The sequence below is a fragment of the Netta rufina genome, assembly GCF_964035555.1.
Source record: "Netta rufina genome assembly, chromosome: 2".
Lineage (NCBI taxonomy): Eukaryota > Metazoa > Chordata > Aves > Anseriformes > Anatidae > Netta > Netta rufina.
Window position 1 is genome coordinate 138,687,328 of NC_140124.1, and position 16,698 is coordinate 138,704,025.

At 39.1% G+C, this 16,698-nt stretch overlaps 2 protein-coding genes across 2 annotated transcripts in view; both read right to left on the minus strand.

Moving 5' to 3' along the window:
- Positions 1-8,024, minus strand: part of DPYS (dihydropyrimidinase) — a gene marked incomplete at both ends in the record, with an annotated part of 30,386 nt that extends 22,362 nt beyond the window's left edge. The window contains 3 exons of the mRNA XM_084281911.1: positions 2,819-2,977; positions 6,876-7,136; positions 7,947-8,024. Coding sequence (XP_084138037.1) covers positions 2,819-2,977; positions 6,876-7,136; positions 7,947-8,024 — 498 coding nt within the window. The remainder of the gene's footprint in view (positions 1-2,818; positions 2,978-6,875; positions 7,137-7,946) is intronic.
- A 4,372-nt stretch (positions 8,025-12,396) lies between these two features.
- LRP12 (LDL receptor related protein 12) overlaps positions 12,397-16,698 on the minus strand; it is a 54,358-nt gene continuing 50,056 nt past the window's right edge. The window contains exon 7 of the mRNA XM_084282306.1: positions 12,397-15,600. Coding sequence (XP_084138432.1) covers positions 14,737-15,600 — 864 coding nt within the window. The 3' untranslated portion in view covers positions 12,397-14,736. The remainder of the gene's footprint in view (positions 15,601-16,698) is intronic.

Genomic DNA, 16,698 nt, shown 5'->3' on the forward strand with positions numbered 1-16,698 from the left:
GCAGGTCATCCCCCAGCCTGTGCTGGTACATCTGGTTGTTCCTTCCCAGGTGCAGAACTCTACACTTGCTCTTGTTAAACCTCATTTGGTTTCTTCCTGCCCATCTCTCCAGTCAGTCCAGGTCTCGCTGAATGGCAGCACAGCCTTCTGGCGTGTCAGCCACTCCTCCCAGCTTTGTGTCATTGGTGTGCTTGCTGTGGGTGGGCACTATTCCCTCATCAAGGCCATCGATGAAGATGTTGAACAGGACCAGACCCAGCACTGACCTCTGGGGAACACTGCTAGTCACAGGTCTCCAGCCAGACACTGCACTGCTGATCACCACCCTCTGAGCTCGGCCAGTCAGCCAGTTCTCAACCCACCTTACTGACCATTCATCTATCCCACACTTTCTCAGCTTGCTTAGCAGGATGTTGTGGGAGACAGCATCAAAAGCCTTGCTAAAGTCAAGGTAGATGACATCCACTGCTCTCCCCCCATCTACCCAGGTGGTTATGCCATCATAGAAATCAACGAGGTTGGTCAGGCATGATTTCCCCTTGGTGAATCCATGCTGACTACTCCTCATAAACTTCTTCTCTTCCAATTGCTTGGAGATGGCATCCAGAACAAGCTGTTCCATCACCTTTCCAGGGACAGAGGTGAGACTGACTGGCCCATAGTTTCCTGGATCCTCCTTCTTGCCCTTTTTGAAGACTAAAATGACAATGGCTATCCTCCAGTCTTCAGGCACCTCTCCTTTACTCACCCCTCAAACATATATTCAGTCCTAAAAGTCCAAGTTGCACATTTAAAGGCTGATTTATACTATTCCTCTTGTATTAAATTGCTTCTCAAAGTATACAAACGAGCCCAACTATAGTGCAGATATTGGAGGTACAAACTGATTGGAAGGGAATGCTTTTTAAAAAAGACAGCTAAGTATAATTTCATTCCAATGAAAACCTCCTGATATTGAAAACACTTTATCCAATATCAACATCTATGTATCCAACCTATAACACAAAGCATGGAGATATGTAAAAATTTGATTTTCAAAATTAAATCCTAACAGTCTCCTGGCAAATCGCAGTGACAGAAAGGTTCTCATCTTCTAGAGCTGTGTTCTAATGCTAAATGACACACACACTGCCCTTTGAAATATTTTGTCCCTAAACCAAACAGCTCCAAAACTCTATATGCAAGCCTGCTTTCTTTCCTATATGCACTTCTTGATAAGATTCCCTGCTTCTTCTCAAGTTTGTGAAACAAAATTGTATATCCCGTGGAAGCAAGAAAGATAGAGATTTTACCCAAAGGTTTCTTGTGCAGTTAGTTAGGTAGAACTATCTATTAACTAACTTTGGCTCTTCCTTCCCATCAAAATGATGGCGACAGTACTTGGTGTGCATCTACGATGCTCTTACAGTTTCCACGTGATTTTTTTGAAAAAGTAAAATGTTGTATTTAATCTTTTCTCAAATAATATGTTGGGATCTTCCCAAGAAAGGTGAGAGATTAATAAAAATAAATAAATAAATAAAAGAAAGAAAAATGTGGGGATTCACCTGGGAGAGGGGTGGGAGCATTAGCTTTAGTGGAAATTCTCAAAAAAGTAAATACTGGACATAAGACCCTACTCTGGCATAAATGTGGAAGCAAAAAACATTTCTTTTTCATGTATTTTCTTTATCACAAATTACTAATACTAAAGGAAGGCATTCTACAGAATGTATGATTATAACCAAGACTCCAAAGCCTGAGGATTTAGTAGCAAATGGGAAGGGTATGATATACCAAACTCCTCAACTACTTTATCCAGGTCTTTTATGGCTACAAAACATCAGAACTTTTTATTTTTTCAGTCTTGGCTTTAAAAAGCAGAAGTTAAACTTCTTAACACAAAACAGAGCATTTCGCTGATTTACACTTCCCTAGTTTGACTAGAATTTTCAGTGTAATTCCACTTTTCTCTAGTAAGGCTATTTCAAATGCTTATTCCTCAGACTTCATTGGAGAATTTATTGCATGCCTTTGCTTTAAGCTAGAACTTGGAGTCAGTCTGTTTAGTGTTTAGCGCACAGAATACCAAAGATGGAGTGTTTGCAGAGTGAAGGCTTTGGTTTACGTATTTTAAAAATAAAAAATTAGAGGAAGTACTCATACTTCATACTTAAAAATGGAATTTACTAAGTATATTTCTGACCGATGCAAGTTCTCTAAGTGGTCTTATATAACATCAGTCAAGTACATGAAAAGTTCATTTCCTCAGTAGAGCTTTCAGGCAATCAGCATTCACACAATGAGGATGATTCTCTCATACTTAAGTTCCAAAAAGATTTTCTGGATATTCTCACATTTAAGAAATTCTTGCCTCTGATTCTGTTTTACTTTAAGGAAGTATTACTGCATACACTCAGGAATAAAATTCTTCCTTTGCAAATAAAGTTAATTGCCACATTTTTCATATATACCCTTATTAATACACCGTCCCTACCCCGAACCCGAGACTTAACATGAAGGTAGCTTATTGAGTACTCAGGTAAAATAAAAACAAAAACCCTCTTGTCCTTTTTGGTCTGGCTGGTCTTAACTTTGCACAACTTGCTTCCTTTTCCTTTAACCTCATGTAATATTATCCACAGATGTAGGTTATCTGCAGACTTTTCTTTTCAAATACACATACTTTTTATAAAGTGTGAACTATTCGAAATGTAGTTTGCGCATACAAAAACAGGTTGACTATAACACTGTAGGCAACTAAATTTACCACCTGAGGACTTATTCAAGGCAGATGTGGTATGAATTCAGAGAATAGAAAACCAGTGTTTGTATCTACCTTGTTGCTCCACCATGTAACTGCCACATGCAATGAATAATCACAGCAGACTTTCGGGTCTGCCCAGCTTTTCCACAAATCAAAAGCTTCAATAAGAGAGGAGCCTTTCTGAGGAATGGCAAAGTCGATGATCATAGTGGTGCCTCCTGCTACAGCAGCCTGAAAGTAAAATAGTTAATATTTAGCAATCAGTGAAAAAAATGCATAGTTCCTCCTACCCTTTCTGATTCCCTGTCTAACAGTTACATATTGATACATCGAAAAGCCAGAAGTCAATGCAGTTTTCTTGAGTGAAGTCTGAACTTGCAAAATGATTGTTGACATTAATTTTGGTTCCTTTGAGAAGGATGTTCATTTGAGAAGGAAGTTTTTGCACTTATAATCCTATCAAAGATTTAGAAATGCATAAGCAGCATGCATCAGTGAGTATTCTTAAAAGGATGAGATCACAGAGAAAGAGCACCAAAAGACCACAAACAACTTGAGATATGCTTACTCAGAGTCTACTTAGTTGAAAAAACAAGCCCGTGTAACAGAAAAGCATTAAGGAACAGGTACACAATGGAAAAAGTAGTTTAAAAATCCAGTATGAGAATCCCCAAACTCCTGAACTCCTAATTACTAAACTCCTAACACCAGAAGGATTTAAAAAGTGTTTTGAAATTATTTTTTTTTACTGCAGGGTACTGTTTTGGAAAACTGAACAGCAGATTTCCAAAAAGGCCAAGATATTTACAGTTTCCATATAGATATATGCAAGTATATAAAATCTTATTTTACATTAGTTATGAGGATAAAATTGCTTTTGAATGAAGAACTTTCATTCTTCACAGGCAACTGAATACCTCGTTTTCTTTCTTTGAAGGCACTCTGGTAGTCACTGTCAGAAACCACATCCTGGGCTAGGGAAAATGGATACAATAAGGCAATTTCTTTGCTGTAATTGTTGCTCTCTTCCAAATTAGTCAGAGAAATTGTCTTATTGCTCTGAACAACATCCCTTTGCAAAACAGGCACAATGTATTCAGATCAAAACACACACAGTTTAAATTCATGATACTTTATTCTATTTCTAAATCAATCCTTCTTTCTCTAAAAGACGTTTGGCTCTGTCTCATTAAAGCTCATAAATCCTTCCTTATAAAGTTCTAATATTTCTTTTAATTAAGAAAAAAATATTTGGCTTGCCCCCATGCAAGTGATTTATTTATTTATTTATTTATTGGTAACAAATTGTTTTGTATATTTCAGAAGAGATTGGACTGTGAACTTAGGCACATGGTCTGAACTTTTGGGTAGACCTGTGTGGTGTCAAGAGTTGGACTTGATGATCCTTAAGGGTCCCTTCCAACTCAGGATATTCTATGATTCTATGATTCTATGAAATAATTGTCTTAGCAATCAGGAGTGAAATTGTAAATATGTCAGTATATTTAGAAAAAAAAATGGAGAATGACAAATATTTGTGATTCTGTGATGAATTCAACAATACATTGCCTCCAAGAAAAGTTGTTCAAACTGCAATCTTTTTATTTTATTATTTTTTTTTCCAATAAAACATCTTGGTTTCTTAATTTTTAAATGGGATTTAAACTTCAAGAGTATTTGTAAGCTTACAGGAAAAAAAAAAAAAGTCACAGGTTCCACAACTCCTACCAAAGTATCGTTTTTCTTGTAACATTTATAAATAGAAGCATTTCATGCCTTTATTTATTCAACCGAATGGACAAATCTTAGCTTATCACTGTGTTCATTTCTGTAATAGCTGGAACACAACTTTGTCTCTATGATTTTCCTGCCAAGATATTTTTTAGATAACAACCTTAGGTAAACAACTCTGAACACTTTCCACACTTTGACCTGGGTCAAAAATCTAATCCAATATCTAACTTTGTGACATCTGATCACTAGATTAGATCTAGAATCTTCCATTAGTCACCCAAGTGACTAGAGACATACTGTTTTGTGTATGCAGGCTGTGTTTTAGAGCTTCTGTGCCAAATGCCTTCAGTGGAAATAATTATTCAGAAAAAAACTACATGCTAATTCAAATTATTACCTTCTTTTTGCAAGTTAGCAAGGAATTCATCTCCCCTAATTTGGGATTTCATAGCATAGGCACCTAAATTTGAGTTAGTCCGAATCTTTGATTCTCTTAATGTCAATGGAGGCACATTAAAGAATGGTCTTCAAAGAGAAATAAAGGATTGTTGCACAATAAATAAATAAATAAATAAATAAATAAATAAATAAAATTATATATTTCTGAACTGTAAATCATGTAAAGTAAGTATTCCAGAAATCTAATTCTGCACAGAATTCAGCCAGGAAACCTAAGTTGTGATGTCTGTAGACAAGCAGAACAGACATTGTGGATTTGGGGTTTCTTTCTATCCATTTATCACAAAAAGCAGTGTGAAGACCAAAATCTGATTGTGGAAGCCCTTTCAATAACTAAAATGTGTTGTGAGGCCCATATAATAGATTCCCTTGTTTCTACCAGATAGCTAAGGAAGATACTAAATGCGGGGAACAAAACTGCAATGATCATTTTTAAAATCCTTTTCCAGCTATCAGTTCTGGAGGTGGAGATTCAGTGGTGTATTTTCTACCTCATTTTATGTTTGACTTGGAGAGACATGGTATGTTTGGCAGAGAAGCCATTTACCTATGGTAGAAAAGATCTGCTGTGATGGACAAAATATTTTTTGTCTAAGTTTTGCTGAATAATTACACCCTATTTAAATGAGTTACCATAACTTCCCTGTGCATTCAGAATAACAATTCTAGTCCTTAAAGCTATGCAGTGCAAAATATTTCTATTCCAAATAACAGCAGCTACATCAGCAGATCTATCTTGAATTGGAGTAAATACTGTTATTGAAAGAAGCATGACAGCAATTTAAGGATAATATACACGTCAATTGTATTTCTCCCTCCAGTACTGGGTGGCACATCAAAAAAAAAAAAAAATCCTTGTTAGAGCATGAAAATATACAATTAATCCACTTAGACAGTCCAGCTCAAACCCTTATAACATGACAGGGCAGGAAAGAAATGAAATCTCCTGTGGAAGAATAGGGTCAATCTAAGCAGGACTGCAAAAGGCTTGGAAGGCTTTAGTGGTTTCCATATCACACCATTCATTAAAGTGAGTTGAATTTAACTTATTTCAACTATTTTAAAGAGGCACATAAGTATTTTGCACAACAGAAAAAGATCAGTGAAAACTATTTAGTTAAAAGGGACACACTTTTTTCTCATTCTTATCAAACCTCAGTTCTGCCATGAGAGGGGCAGGTTATAACAGGCTCTCTGAGGATGCTGGCTAACAGACAAGCCATTTAACATGGCAATGTGGTCCCTTCTGTGGGCAAAGGATTTCAGCCTGTACAGCAAAGCACTTAAAAATAGCTTACAAATTTCAGGGAGCTCTTTATGAGTATCTTTACTGTATAGAGATGATGCTTTATTAATACTATTAACTAATATACTGCAGGTAACATAATGAGATCAGCTAAAAATTTGAGAAAAGAACTCTAAGCACTTAAGTGGGAGAAATTAAATACTTTTAGAAAGCATATTTGAACTGGATGTTCAATGAGACAGTAAGTAGAGAAGTGAATGAGAGATGAAAAACTCGCATTCCCCCAAGCTAACAGAGGAGAAAGATCAGATTACCACAGAAGTGTTCCCAGCACACCGGGGGAGTTAAACTGTTGCTTTAGGTTAACCTTTGATCAGAAAAGTATGAAGCTCCTATGAAGGCATGTTGTATTTGGCATGGTGACAGCCAAGGTAAATGAGTGTTCTTTACACTTGCTACCTGCAGATAGCAAGGTCTCTGAAGGAACCCAAATAACATGCTGGTGGAAGGTGGACCTCTGGGTACCCTGACAACAGCCCAGGACAGCAAAAATTGCCTGTGCTTGATGGATACTCTTTTCTCTCTGTTAGCATTAATATACATAATCAGCAGATACATGTACATCTCCAAGAAAGCCCAGATGCACACATAGACATGCATATGTGCACTAACATAGTTACACACACCCACCTTTGTGCCTGTATGGAAGTCATCTTTTGACTTGCTACCCATAAAAGGGAACTGCATGTGTGTATGAGTATCGATGCCTCCAGGGATCACCAGCTTGTCAGTTGCATCCAGCACAGTGAGTCCAGTGGGTGGCTCGGGGTTTAGGTTTGGTCCCACTTGCTGCACAATTCCGTCCTCCACGTACACATCAGCCTCCACAGATTGGTCATCATTCACAACTTTTCCTCCTTTGATGAGAAGCCTCTGCTTTGACATAGGAGCCTAGAAGGTGGTGATAAGACTCAGCTCAGAAAATTGCTCTTGCCAGAGAGCACCTCACTGCCCACCCTTCTCACAGAGCTGTGTGCTATCTGAAAATGGCCCTAAGCACACAACACACAGGGTTATTTAAACAGAAATCAGAGGAATTGCTCCCTTGGCCTTTGGCAGCTCCACCTACCTACTGCCTTTGGGGAGGCACCAGTGACCAGTGGCGTGCAGTGAGCTGAAGCAGCCAGCCTGCTTCTGGCCATTTCTGCTGTAGTTCTCTTTACATGAAGGGGGAGGCAGGCTTTCGGGAGAGTCCAGCTGGTTTCTCATGGCAATGGCTTGCAGCCCTGCCCTGTGCACGTTTGAAACATGATGGGCCATTTGGGAAATCTGGCAGTTCACGGATTTGTGATGCCCAAAGGTGACTGTAGCTCTATGCGGTGGTGTTTGAGCACCCAAGGGTGACATGAGATCTCTGGCTGGGGAGCCCAAGGGTGACTAGAGCTCTCCATGGAGGTGGCTGAGGAGCCTGTGGGACTGAGCAGAGGGGCCTTGAGAGCCCAGGGCAGCAGGGACCAAGCTTCACTTGAGTTGCCACAGCCCAATGTGCTGGGGGCCACCTGAGTCCCCTCCAGAGGGCATAAGCCATCAGCAGCCGCTCCCAAATCATGTTTTAGAAGATACTTTAGGGGACGGGCCCGCAACCCTGGGGACCCAAGCACAGCTCCCCCCCCCAGATGCCGGTACTCAAACACAACGGTCATTAGCAGGGGAAGAGGGCAGCCTTGGGGGGGGGTTCTGGGCACCGAGGCCTCTCCTCACCTCGATCGCTGGGGGTGCTTGGCCGCCGTCAAAGGACCACATGAAAACCATCTTCCGGTAGCTGTTGCCTTGCGCCATCGTCCTTGCTTCCCCTGTTGTCCCTGCTTCCCCTGTTGTCCCCAGTGTCCCCACCGGCTGCGCTCAGAGTGGCCGCTCCGTGCTCTCCCCCCACCCACCCTGCATTGTTGCCCGTACAACCGCCAGCGGGCCCCGCCCGGCCATGGACCACGGCCCCATCCTCTGGGCCCCGTAACTGGACCTCAGCCAGGGCACGGGGGTGGTGGTGGCCCCTTGGGCTGGGAGGGCCACAGGAGGAGGGAAAGAGAGACTTTGGCAGAGGGTTTTTGGGAAAAAGGGCTGTCATGAGCCCAGCTGGGAGGACAGCTTATGCCTTGGCCCAGAGGAAGAGGCGAGAAAGTGAAAGTAAGGTGGGGCAAAATGATCTTAAAACTTGGACAAAGAGAAAAGGAAAGAACCACAATGTACCTATTTACAAATGCTGTTACTGCCTTACAATTGTTTTGCATCTCATGCTTGTTTTGTTTTTAATTTCCTGTTTCCCATGGACAAAACACTGCCTTCCCCGTACCACTCTGGATGCAGTACCCTCCCTGCACCTTAGCTTTCTCTGCCCCTCGTTTTCAGCTTGCATCCTTCCTTCTGTCCTCAGCACAAGATAAATTCAAATGTACACAACGGGAGAGGCACAGTCCTGAGGACACCTTGGAAGAGGGCAGGAGCTTATCTCTAGCATGGCCTGTCCTGCACTGCCCCAGGGACACCTGCTGTATGGGCCTTCCCACTTCTCCAGTAACACAGGGTGGCTTACTTAGCAGCAATGCTGCTTCACTGTGTCCCTGAGCTGGCTGAGCACGAGCATCTTCATCCCTTTGACCTCCTTCAGGCCAACGATGATGCCTTCAAAAGACAGAATATTGTCTATGAGGGCCATGCACACATATGCTACCAAAAAGATTAGACAAATGAAATGCGATTTGGCACGCTACAAAGTGCTCACCTTCCCATTGGCATGACACCTTCCTTCTCCCAAGTGGGTAGGAGAGCAGTACCAGAAGTTTGCTTTTGTACCTGCTTGTCCCAAAATGTCTCCTCTTGTGCCTCACCTTTGTGCTTTCAGGACAGACACCATAGGGGTTCACTGCATCACACAGCAATAGTAAAGGCTAAAACTCATTCAGAAAAGCAGAGCAGAGAATAAGAACAATAGAAAGGGAAATTCCCCAAGACTCCTGGGGCTACCTGTAGAGCATCAAATGGGCAGGAAAGGGTAACCTGCATCGACCATGTCATCTGTATTTAAAGCTGGTAAAATGGCAGTGATGAGAATTCAGACAGCAACACTGGCTCAATAATTATAATGATATCAATGATCCAGGAACCTTTTGAGTTTCTGCTATATGATTAGTCAGGTGAAGAACAAGGGAAGAAAGGCCCAGGAAGAAGTCACGTTATGGTCCTCTAAGGCAGAAGCTGTGACTACTCGAGAGTAAGGAAAGAAAGTATGTCCAGGTGGGCACTGAAGTGGGATAATGGGTATAATTTGAATCTCTGCTGCTGCTGAGACAGCAAACCCATTTCTCCCACTGTGCAGATGGGCACCTGAATAATTGGGTTGCAGGGGATCTGATGGATGCCTCTCAGATACAACAGTTTCACTTTACATAAATGCAGTGACATTTGTTAACCAAGGGCAGAGGGTTGCAAAGACAGAGGTTCATTCCTTGGGTGCAGCAGTCAAGCTCCCATGCCTGCCCCACTGAATAGTTAATGATTTTGAATGGAACAGTGTCAACAAGTTAAGCATTTATTGGCATAAACTTCATGCAGAATGTCTCCACTCAGTGCCCAAACAACCAATTGAATATGGTCAATTTTCCTAGTATTTCTCCCTGGCCAAAGAATATTTAGTTATTTCTACAAAATGAATTTCTACATGATAGAAGTGGTTCATCACCTCCAAGTCTGCTTGTGGGGTAGTGGTACTGGTGAGCTGTTCCTGCTTGAATTCTTCCAGACAGAGCAGAGGGAAATTTGAAGACAGGCCCACCACATCACAGCATGCTGTGGTAAGCTTTCAAGATATTTGGCTCCCTTTTTTTGTGTGTGTTGTGCAGGGAAGAGCTGAGGACACCTAGAAGCATAGCTCGAAATCTTACTCAACTCTAGAGCTCCAACTCTTGAGCTCCACTTCCTCTCCTGAGATTTACCCCTGGCTAATTTAGGCTTTGTGGATCCTGCTCTTAAGCGTAGAAACCTTCCTACCTGTAACTCCAAGTCTAGCTCAGAGCTGCTGATCACACAAACTGGCAAGGAAATTAAGAGTCAAGACCTTATACTGCTGTGCATAAGAAAACTGAATCTATCCCATAGGTGGTTTTGAACACATTAAATAGATAATGACATTCTGTCTAAGCAGTCCTTTTATTTTGTCCATTTGGACAAACAAGATAATCTTGCTTCAGCTGCATTTATGTAAATTTGGTAAATATTTGATATTTCAGAGCTCATCTGTCCCTGGACAGAATGGCCTGAAATATCGCTTGTGGGATAGAAATAATTCCTGTAACACTGTGAGAAGACAACTGGCTGTGTATTCTTAGTTATCATTGAGTACTTGCTGCTGCAACAGGGACTTAGGCCCCTGATTGGCATTGCAACCTTCACCCACAAAACATTTTATTCTTACTGCCCTTCACTTTGCACAGTTCAATACAAATCTCTATTTTTTAGTCAGTGCCCAACTCCGCACTATGCAGAGGAGCTTCCTGTTAAGTAATGTTTGCTCATCCTAAAATACCACATAGTAATTCAGTCATTTGAGAGACTTTGCAAAAAGCCATCCATTGCAACCTTGAACTTACATCTTAGGCTAATGTTTTTGTGGTCTGCAGCAAAGCAAATAATCCTGTAAAACTCTACAGGGGAATGAATGTCCTGATTAGAGTGGCTATTATAAAAGTATGATCAAAGAGACTTAAGTAACCTAATAATTAATTTAATTAAGATAAAGAACCCTGAAGAAAATCAGTCCTTGTCTATTATTTAGTAAATAATTCAGCAAATTAAAGAATAGGTTTGCAAGAAACAGACAACTGAGATTGTGAACTTCCAGAAGACTTACAGGATGTCACCTACAAGTCGTTTATAATAAAGACAATCTATTCTAAATCTTCTGAGACATACACTTCTTCCCATGGAGACTTTTAACTTCTACCTCCCAGCATTACTTATTCATTTCTATGTTCTGGTGTAATTACCCTATCTTACTTTTATCCTCTCTCTGTTTTCACATCCTTCCTATGATAACCTATGTCTGAAAAGCGCTCTTACCTTCATGCACTCTTTATCTCTTTCTTAACCCCAAAATTTTTACTGTCATTGAGCTTCAAATAAAAGATGGCAAAGCAGAGATGTATCTCAAAATACAAGAGATACAAACAGAATTTGGGACAAACAGTGAAGATGCTTTGTTAAGGGAACTAGAGACTGATGTTGAGTAGTGGACAAGCCCAGCTAATGAAGATTATTGATAGTATTTTCCATTTTTGGCAACTTCCCTCCATTGAGAGCAGACTGGATCATGAACCAGATTTTCAATGCAAGAAAATTAACAGAAAGGATATCACTTTCAGTGAACTTTACCAGCTGTTCTTACTCAATCTTCTACACCTTGAGAAACACCAAAAAATTATTTCTGCATTTATGTTGACAGACTTTCAGAAGCATGACTATTTTGTCACAAAAGTATGAATTCTGTTAATTATTCTGCCATACCTCTGTAACATCACAAGTGAACAACGCTGTGACAAAATCTGAGATTGCTGCTCTGAACTCAGACACCTGACCCTGCTGTGTAACACCTACAAACATATTCTTACTTTGTGGATCTTTTTTCTTACTCTTTTAAACTAGCTTCATTTATCCTTTACATTTTGCATAAGAAAACATTATTTGCTAGGAGGGCCCCACTGAACCAGAACACTTATTCTGCTTTATTTTGGGCTGGTCTGTGTGTTTTCTGCCATTGCTCATCTCCAATTACAACCACATTGCATAACATTACAGATTATAAATATTCCTTTAGACATTCTGGCCATTCAAAATCAAAATACAGTGACTTACCTCTTCATATTTATTTTTCACCTCCAGCCTTCAACCCCTTTACCTCTCACAGAAGCAGTGTACAGGGTGACTATAATAATCTTTCAAGCAAAGCAAGTGAAGAAAAGTTCTTTCAGATTGTATGTTTTCTGTTGACTTGGACAATTTCATGCAATGTGGTCACATGGAGGACCTAGTGCTGAGAGCTAAGTTCTTCTACAAGATTTCGCAGGGGAAGATATTAGAAAATCAGTACTGTATTAATCAGAGATTTGATCACTCCCTTTAAAATCACTACGAAAAAAATCACTGCAACAAATTAGCCTCATACAAATATGGATTTTATTTACAATTCTCGAAATTCTCAATTAAATCCAACTTCAGTTTAATGTGTAGCATTTATCCTTTAAAACAAATCAAACATTGTATTCTTTTTACATCTGCAATATGGAGTCCATAGGTACATGCTATTTGGGGTATCTAATGGAACCACTTTAGATCACTTTACATATGTATGTAAGGTATTCTGTGAAGACTTCTTCAAAATGCATCTGCCTCAGTGACAAACATTCCTGTAACCACTTTCTAATGATAATTCGTTAGGAAGGTTTAAAAACCCAGTATTTTATACCAGGACATACTGTTCACATGTATTTCAGGGTGTATTACCATGTTCATATTGCAAAATTGCCTGCTCCATAAGCAATGCCACTGAAATCAGACTAAAGATTACCCACAGATTTAGATATTATTCAATGTGAATAAAAATGGCCATTGATGACTTTTACTTGGGTATGTGGAATTATGGGCCAATCTGTACCTGAACTGGTACCAGCGTGATGTGATCTGTTCTGAAACTTGAAACCGCATGGGTTATTATAATAAAATCTTTTACAACTGTATTGCACATAAGCTCCTCAAAAGCACAAATCTACATAACTGTGTCCTGAACTCAGATTTTACCTACTAACTCTTGTGAATTAAATCAATCAGATGGTAAAATTACTTATTTTTCTCATCCCAGTGTCTGTGAATGAAGAGAAGAGGGAGAAGATATATACACTTTGGAATCCATTCGGTTATTTGTTTTTTCTGCATGTGATTTGTACTTCAGAGATGAGGATTTTTAAAAAGTAAAATAAAAAGCCAGACAGACCTCGGATTTATCTTTAAAAGTACCTCAAAAACATAACAAAAATTCAATTTAATTTTGATACGTATTAAAACATTTTAGTCAGTTCTGCCTGACAGTATAACACGACAGAAATGCACAAGACTTTAAACATGCTTTAAAATGACATTCAACAAAGTATTTAAAATTTAATAAATAGCATACAATCACACACAAATACATTTCATACTGGATCTTTAAGCCTACTAAAAACAGACTGGCAAAGAATAAATAAAACAGTAGTTGACATTTTTGTTTTTAAAAGGTGTAGATTCTCGTTGTCAAGCCAGTAGCCACATATTAACCTGCTTATCACAAAATTGGAAGTTATGAGCTTTTTCCATTGATCTGTTTTGCTCCAACATGTAGTATCATAAAAAAAATACACTGAAAGGGATTTTTTTTTTTTAAACAACCAGTCTGCAACCAAGTAAACCAGTTTTTTAAATACAATGAATAAATAGGGAATTAGTAAAGCAAATTCGATTGCAACAAAAATGCAACACCCCAAGAAAAGAGCCATGGGAAATATATAGCCATTGCAATATTAGACAATAATAGTACTTAAAGTGATAGTGCTTGTGCACTAAGCTCATTTAGAGACCTTAATATGATTTTAGTGCAAATCCCTTGAGTCCAAACAAGCTTTATACCCTACAGTATTAGGGAAAGATCTATTACCAGTTGGAACTTACTCTGTAGTGTATTTGTACATATCGGATATTTAAGGAACTAACACATATTGTAATATCTTCGGCCCTTTTTTACTTCAAATTGGAAAGACTAACGACTGGGGATTTTACATACTAATTGGCTGTACCATATTAGACTGCAGTTTAGGAAAGTCAGTGCTATAAAAGCTTTTGCCATCAGTTTATCTATTGTATCTAAATTTCACAAATCATTGCATTTTGTACTTCTGAAAAAATGTTCCTGGAGAAAGTTTCTCCTCCCTTTAAATAAGTTCACATTATAATGAAATTCAAGAATATTTAGACAAAATGTATAAACTCAAAGAAAAGTACATATTTTACATTAACAATCCTTACCAGCATTTAGTATATTAAGTTACAAGTATGTTGGCAATAATACAACAGAGTCAATTCCTAAAGGAAAATAATTCTGTACAAATTCACCTGTTAATATGGGGTTAAACAGGCAGCCAAATAAGTCTTGAGCGGCCATGTTTCTGTTTTGAACTACAGTACCAGGATAAACTAAATTTGAAACTAACTGGGATAACTTCAGTTTAAAGAGTAATCAGATTATACTGGATACACATACTGTGTATTCAGAGCCATTAAACGTTCACTCTAATAGTTCCATAAAGTCATCCAGTATAAGAAATGTTTAATCAACCACACAGTTGCTAAAATAGTTTTAACATAACGTTGTCCTGGATTTTTTTTAAACTAAAAACTAGTTTTAACTGTGAAGTACAAAACAATGACAGATATTGCTCCAACTTGTACACAATCTTTCCTAAACAAACCGTACCTAGCAGAGTAATAATGCCTCATCGTCACTAGTTTCATTTTTCACTGTTGCTTCTAAGCAAGTGTCAGGTATCTGGGCAGTGTGTACGATGCCACAGCTCTCACAGGGGCCATCTCGATTGCATGACCTTACACCGTGATGTGTTGCACTGTAAGGCTGTCTAAGCCCTGGTCCTTGATCTGAGCTGAGATCAAGTAGAGGTCTTGAACAGTCATTCATGTCAAAGTCTGATGCTACATCAGAGACTGGAATTAACATTTCAACATCATCATCCTCTTCTCTTCCACTTACCCCATTATCAAGCTGTCTCAAAGGACTTTGGTTCTGATTCACTGAGCTCGATCTCCCTAACGTAAAGCGTACCCAGCGTAAGCCTTGAGTCATACGACTTAGCGCACTAGTGAGCTGGTGACGTGCAGGACTTGTGCTTGGGGGCTCTACACTTGCTGCTTCTCTTCCGCTATCCGTGTTACCACTACTGCCACTCTGAGCAGAGGAGCTCCCACATGCTCCTACTGTTGCTTCTATTGCTGTTGCAGGCGGGACTTTCTGAGGCAAGGTGGCAGCAACACCACCGACTGCTCCTGCTGTGTCTCTTCTTTCATTTTCTGTATCTGTATCATCAGATTCAACTGAAAACAGGCTTCTGTGAGTATTACTTCTTTCAGCTTCTCTGCTAGTACTTTGACTGGCAACATCATCTCCATCTGCTGAGACCAGTGCCAGTGATCCAGAATGACGTGACCTTGCAAAATTAAAAATTCGATTCCAAATGTTACTTGATCTGCCAGCAATAGGAAGTCTGATGGAGGTAAATCCAAGTTGAGATCGCACTGCCAGTCTCAGGTTTTCCAGAACCGAAGCCTAAATGAGAAGACAAACAACAATGAAGTGTTGACAATACACTGTCACTGTTCACGCAAAAGAAGAATGACAACTGTTGTGCCCAATGGCATATTATCACAAAGGTTAAATGTAGAGACTTAAATATTAAAAAAAAAAAAATAAATCAGTCTTTAATATTAAAAATCTGGTATATGTAGCAATAGTTTATTTAGGTTATTTGAAACATAAAGTGGGTTTGAAAGAAGCCTAGATTCTCTTGAGGAGAAAACATTATGGCTACGGAAATTAAGAGGAAATATGTACAGAAGAAAAAGAGGAATAAAAAAGAAATGAAGTATATTAGGTACATTTTTGTCCAAATCAATGACCTCTAAAGAAAGGCAAAGTGAAAAAAGATGCACTATAACCTGGATATGGAACACTGATTACAGAATAGTAGAGCCACAAATCCAGTGCAGTAAGTATGGTACAGCAGGTATGCAAGATCCTTTACATACAGTCTTATCAAGAAGATAAAGTAGTCTCTGTGGACTTCAGAGAAAGTATGTATTAAAATGCCTCAAGAAGTTTGGGATTTAAAGAAGAAATCCTCCAGAAACTCCTCAAGATTTAACAGATGTGACCATTTGTTGCCAACTATCATGGGGCAGCTTAGAGTAAAGATTAAATTAAATATCCTCTCCAGCAGAGATGCTTGTAGTTTTTTTCCCCCATTCTTGCATAATCATTTAATTCCAGTTTCAAGATGCTTTCATGCTTCCATTTAATTAAAATTATCTTATGTGTTCTAAATCACACATTTCTCAATTTTGGTATAAATTTTCTAGTCAGTTACGGAACAATACGTGCCCGCATTTTTCTGCTTTAAATCTTGTGCAACTTCTAAGTTGTACGGTAACATGATCATACTAACATCTTACTCAAAATTAGAGAAAATAATGCCTCAGCTAAGTAGCTCATTTCTCAGAAACATTAGGGCAGAAAATCTGCCAGATGTCCACGACTCTGGAAGTACTCATTGCTGCATTGAATTACAGGATAAAATCCATATTCACATCTTTTTAATGAAGATTATTGGAAAAAAAAAAAAAGAATATTAATCGGAATAGCTTTTTT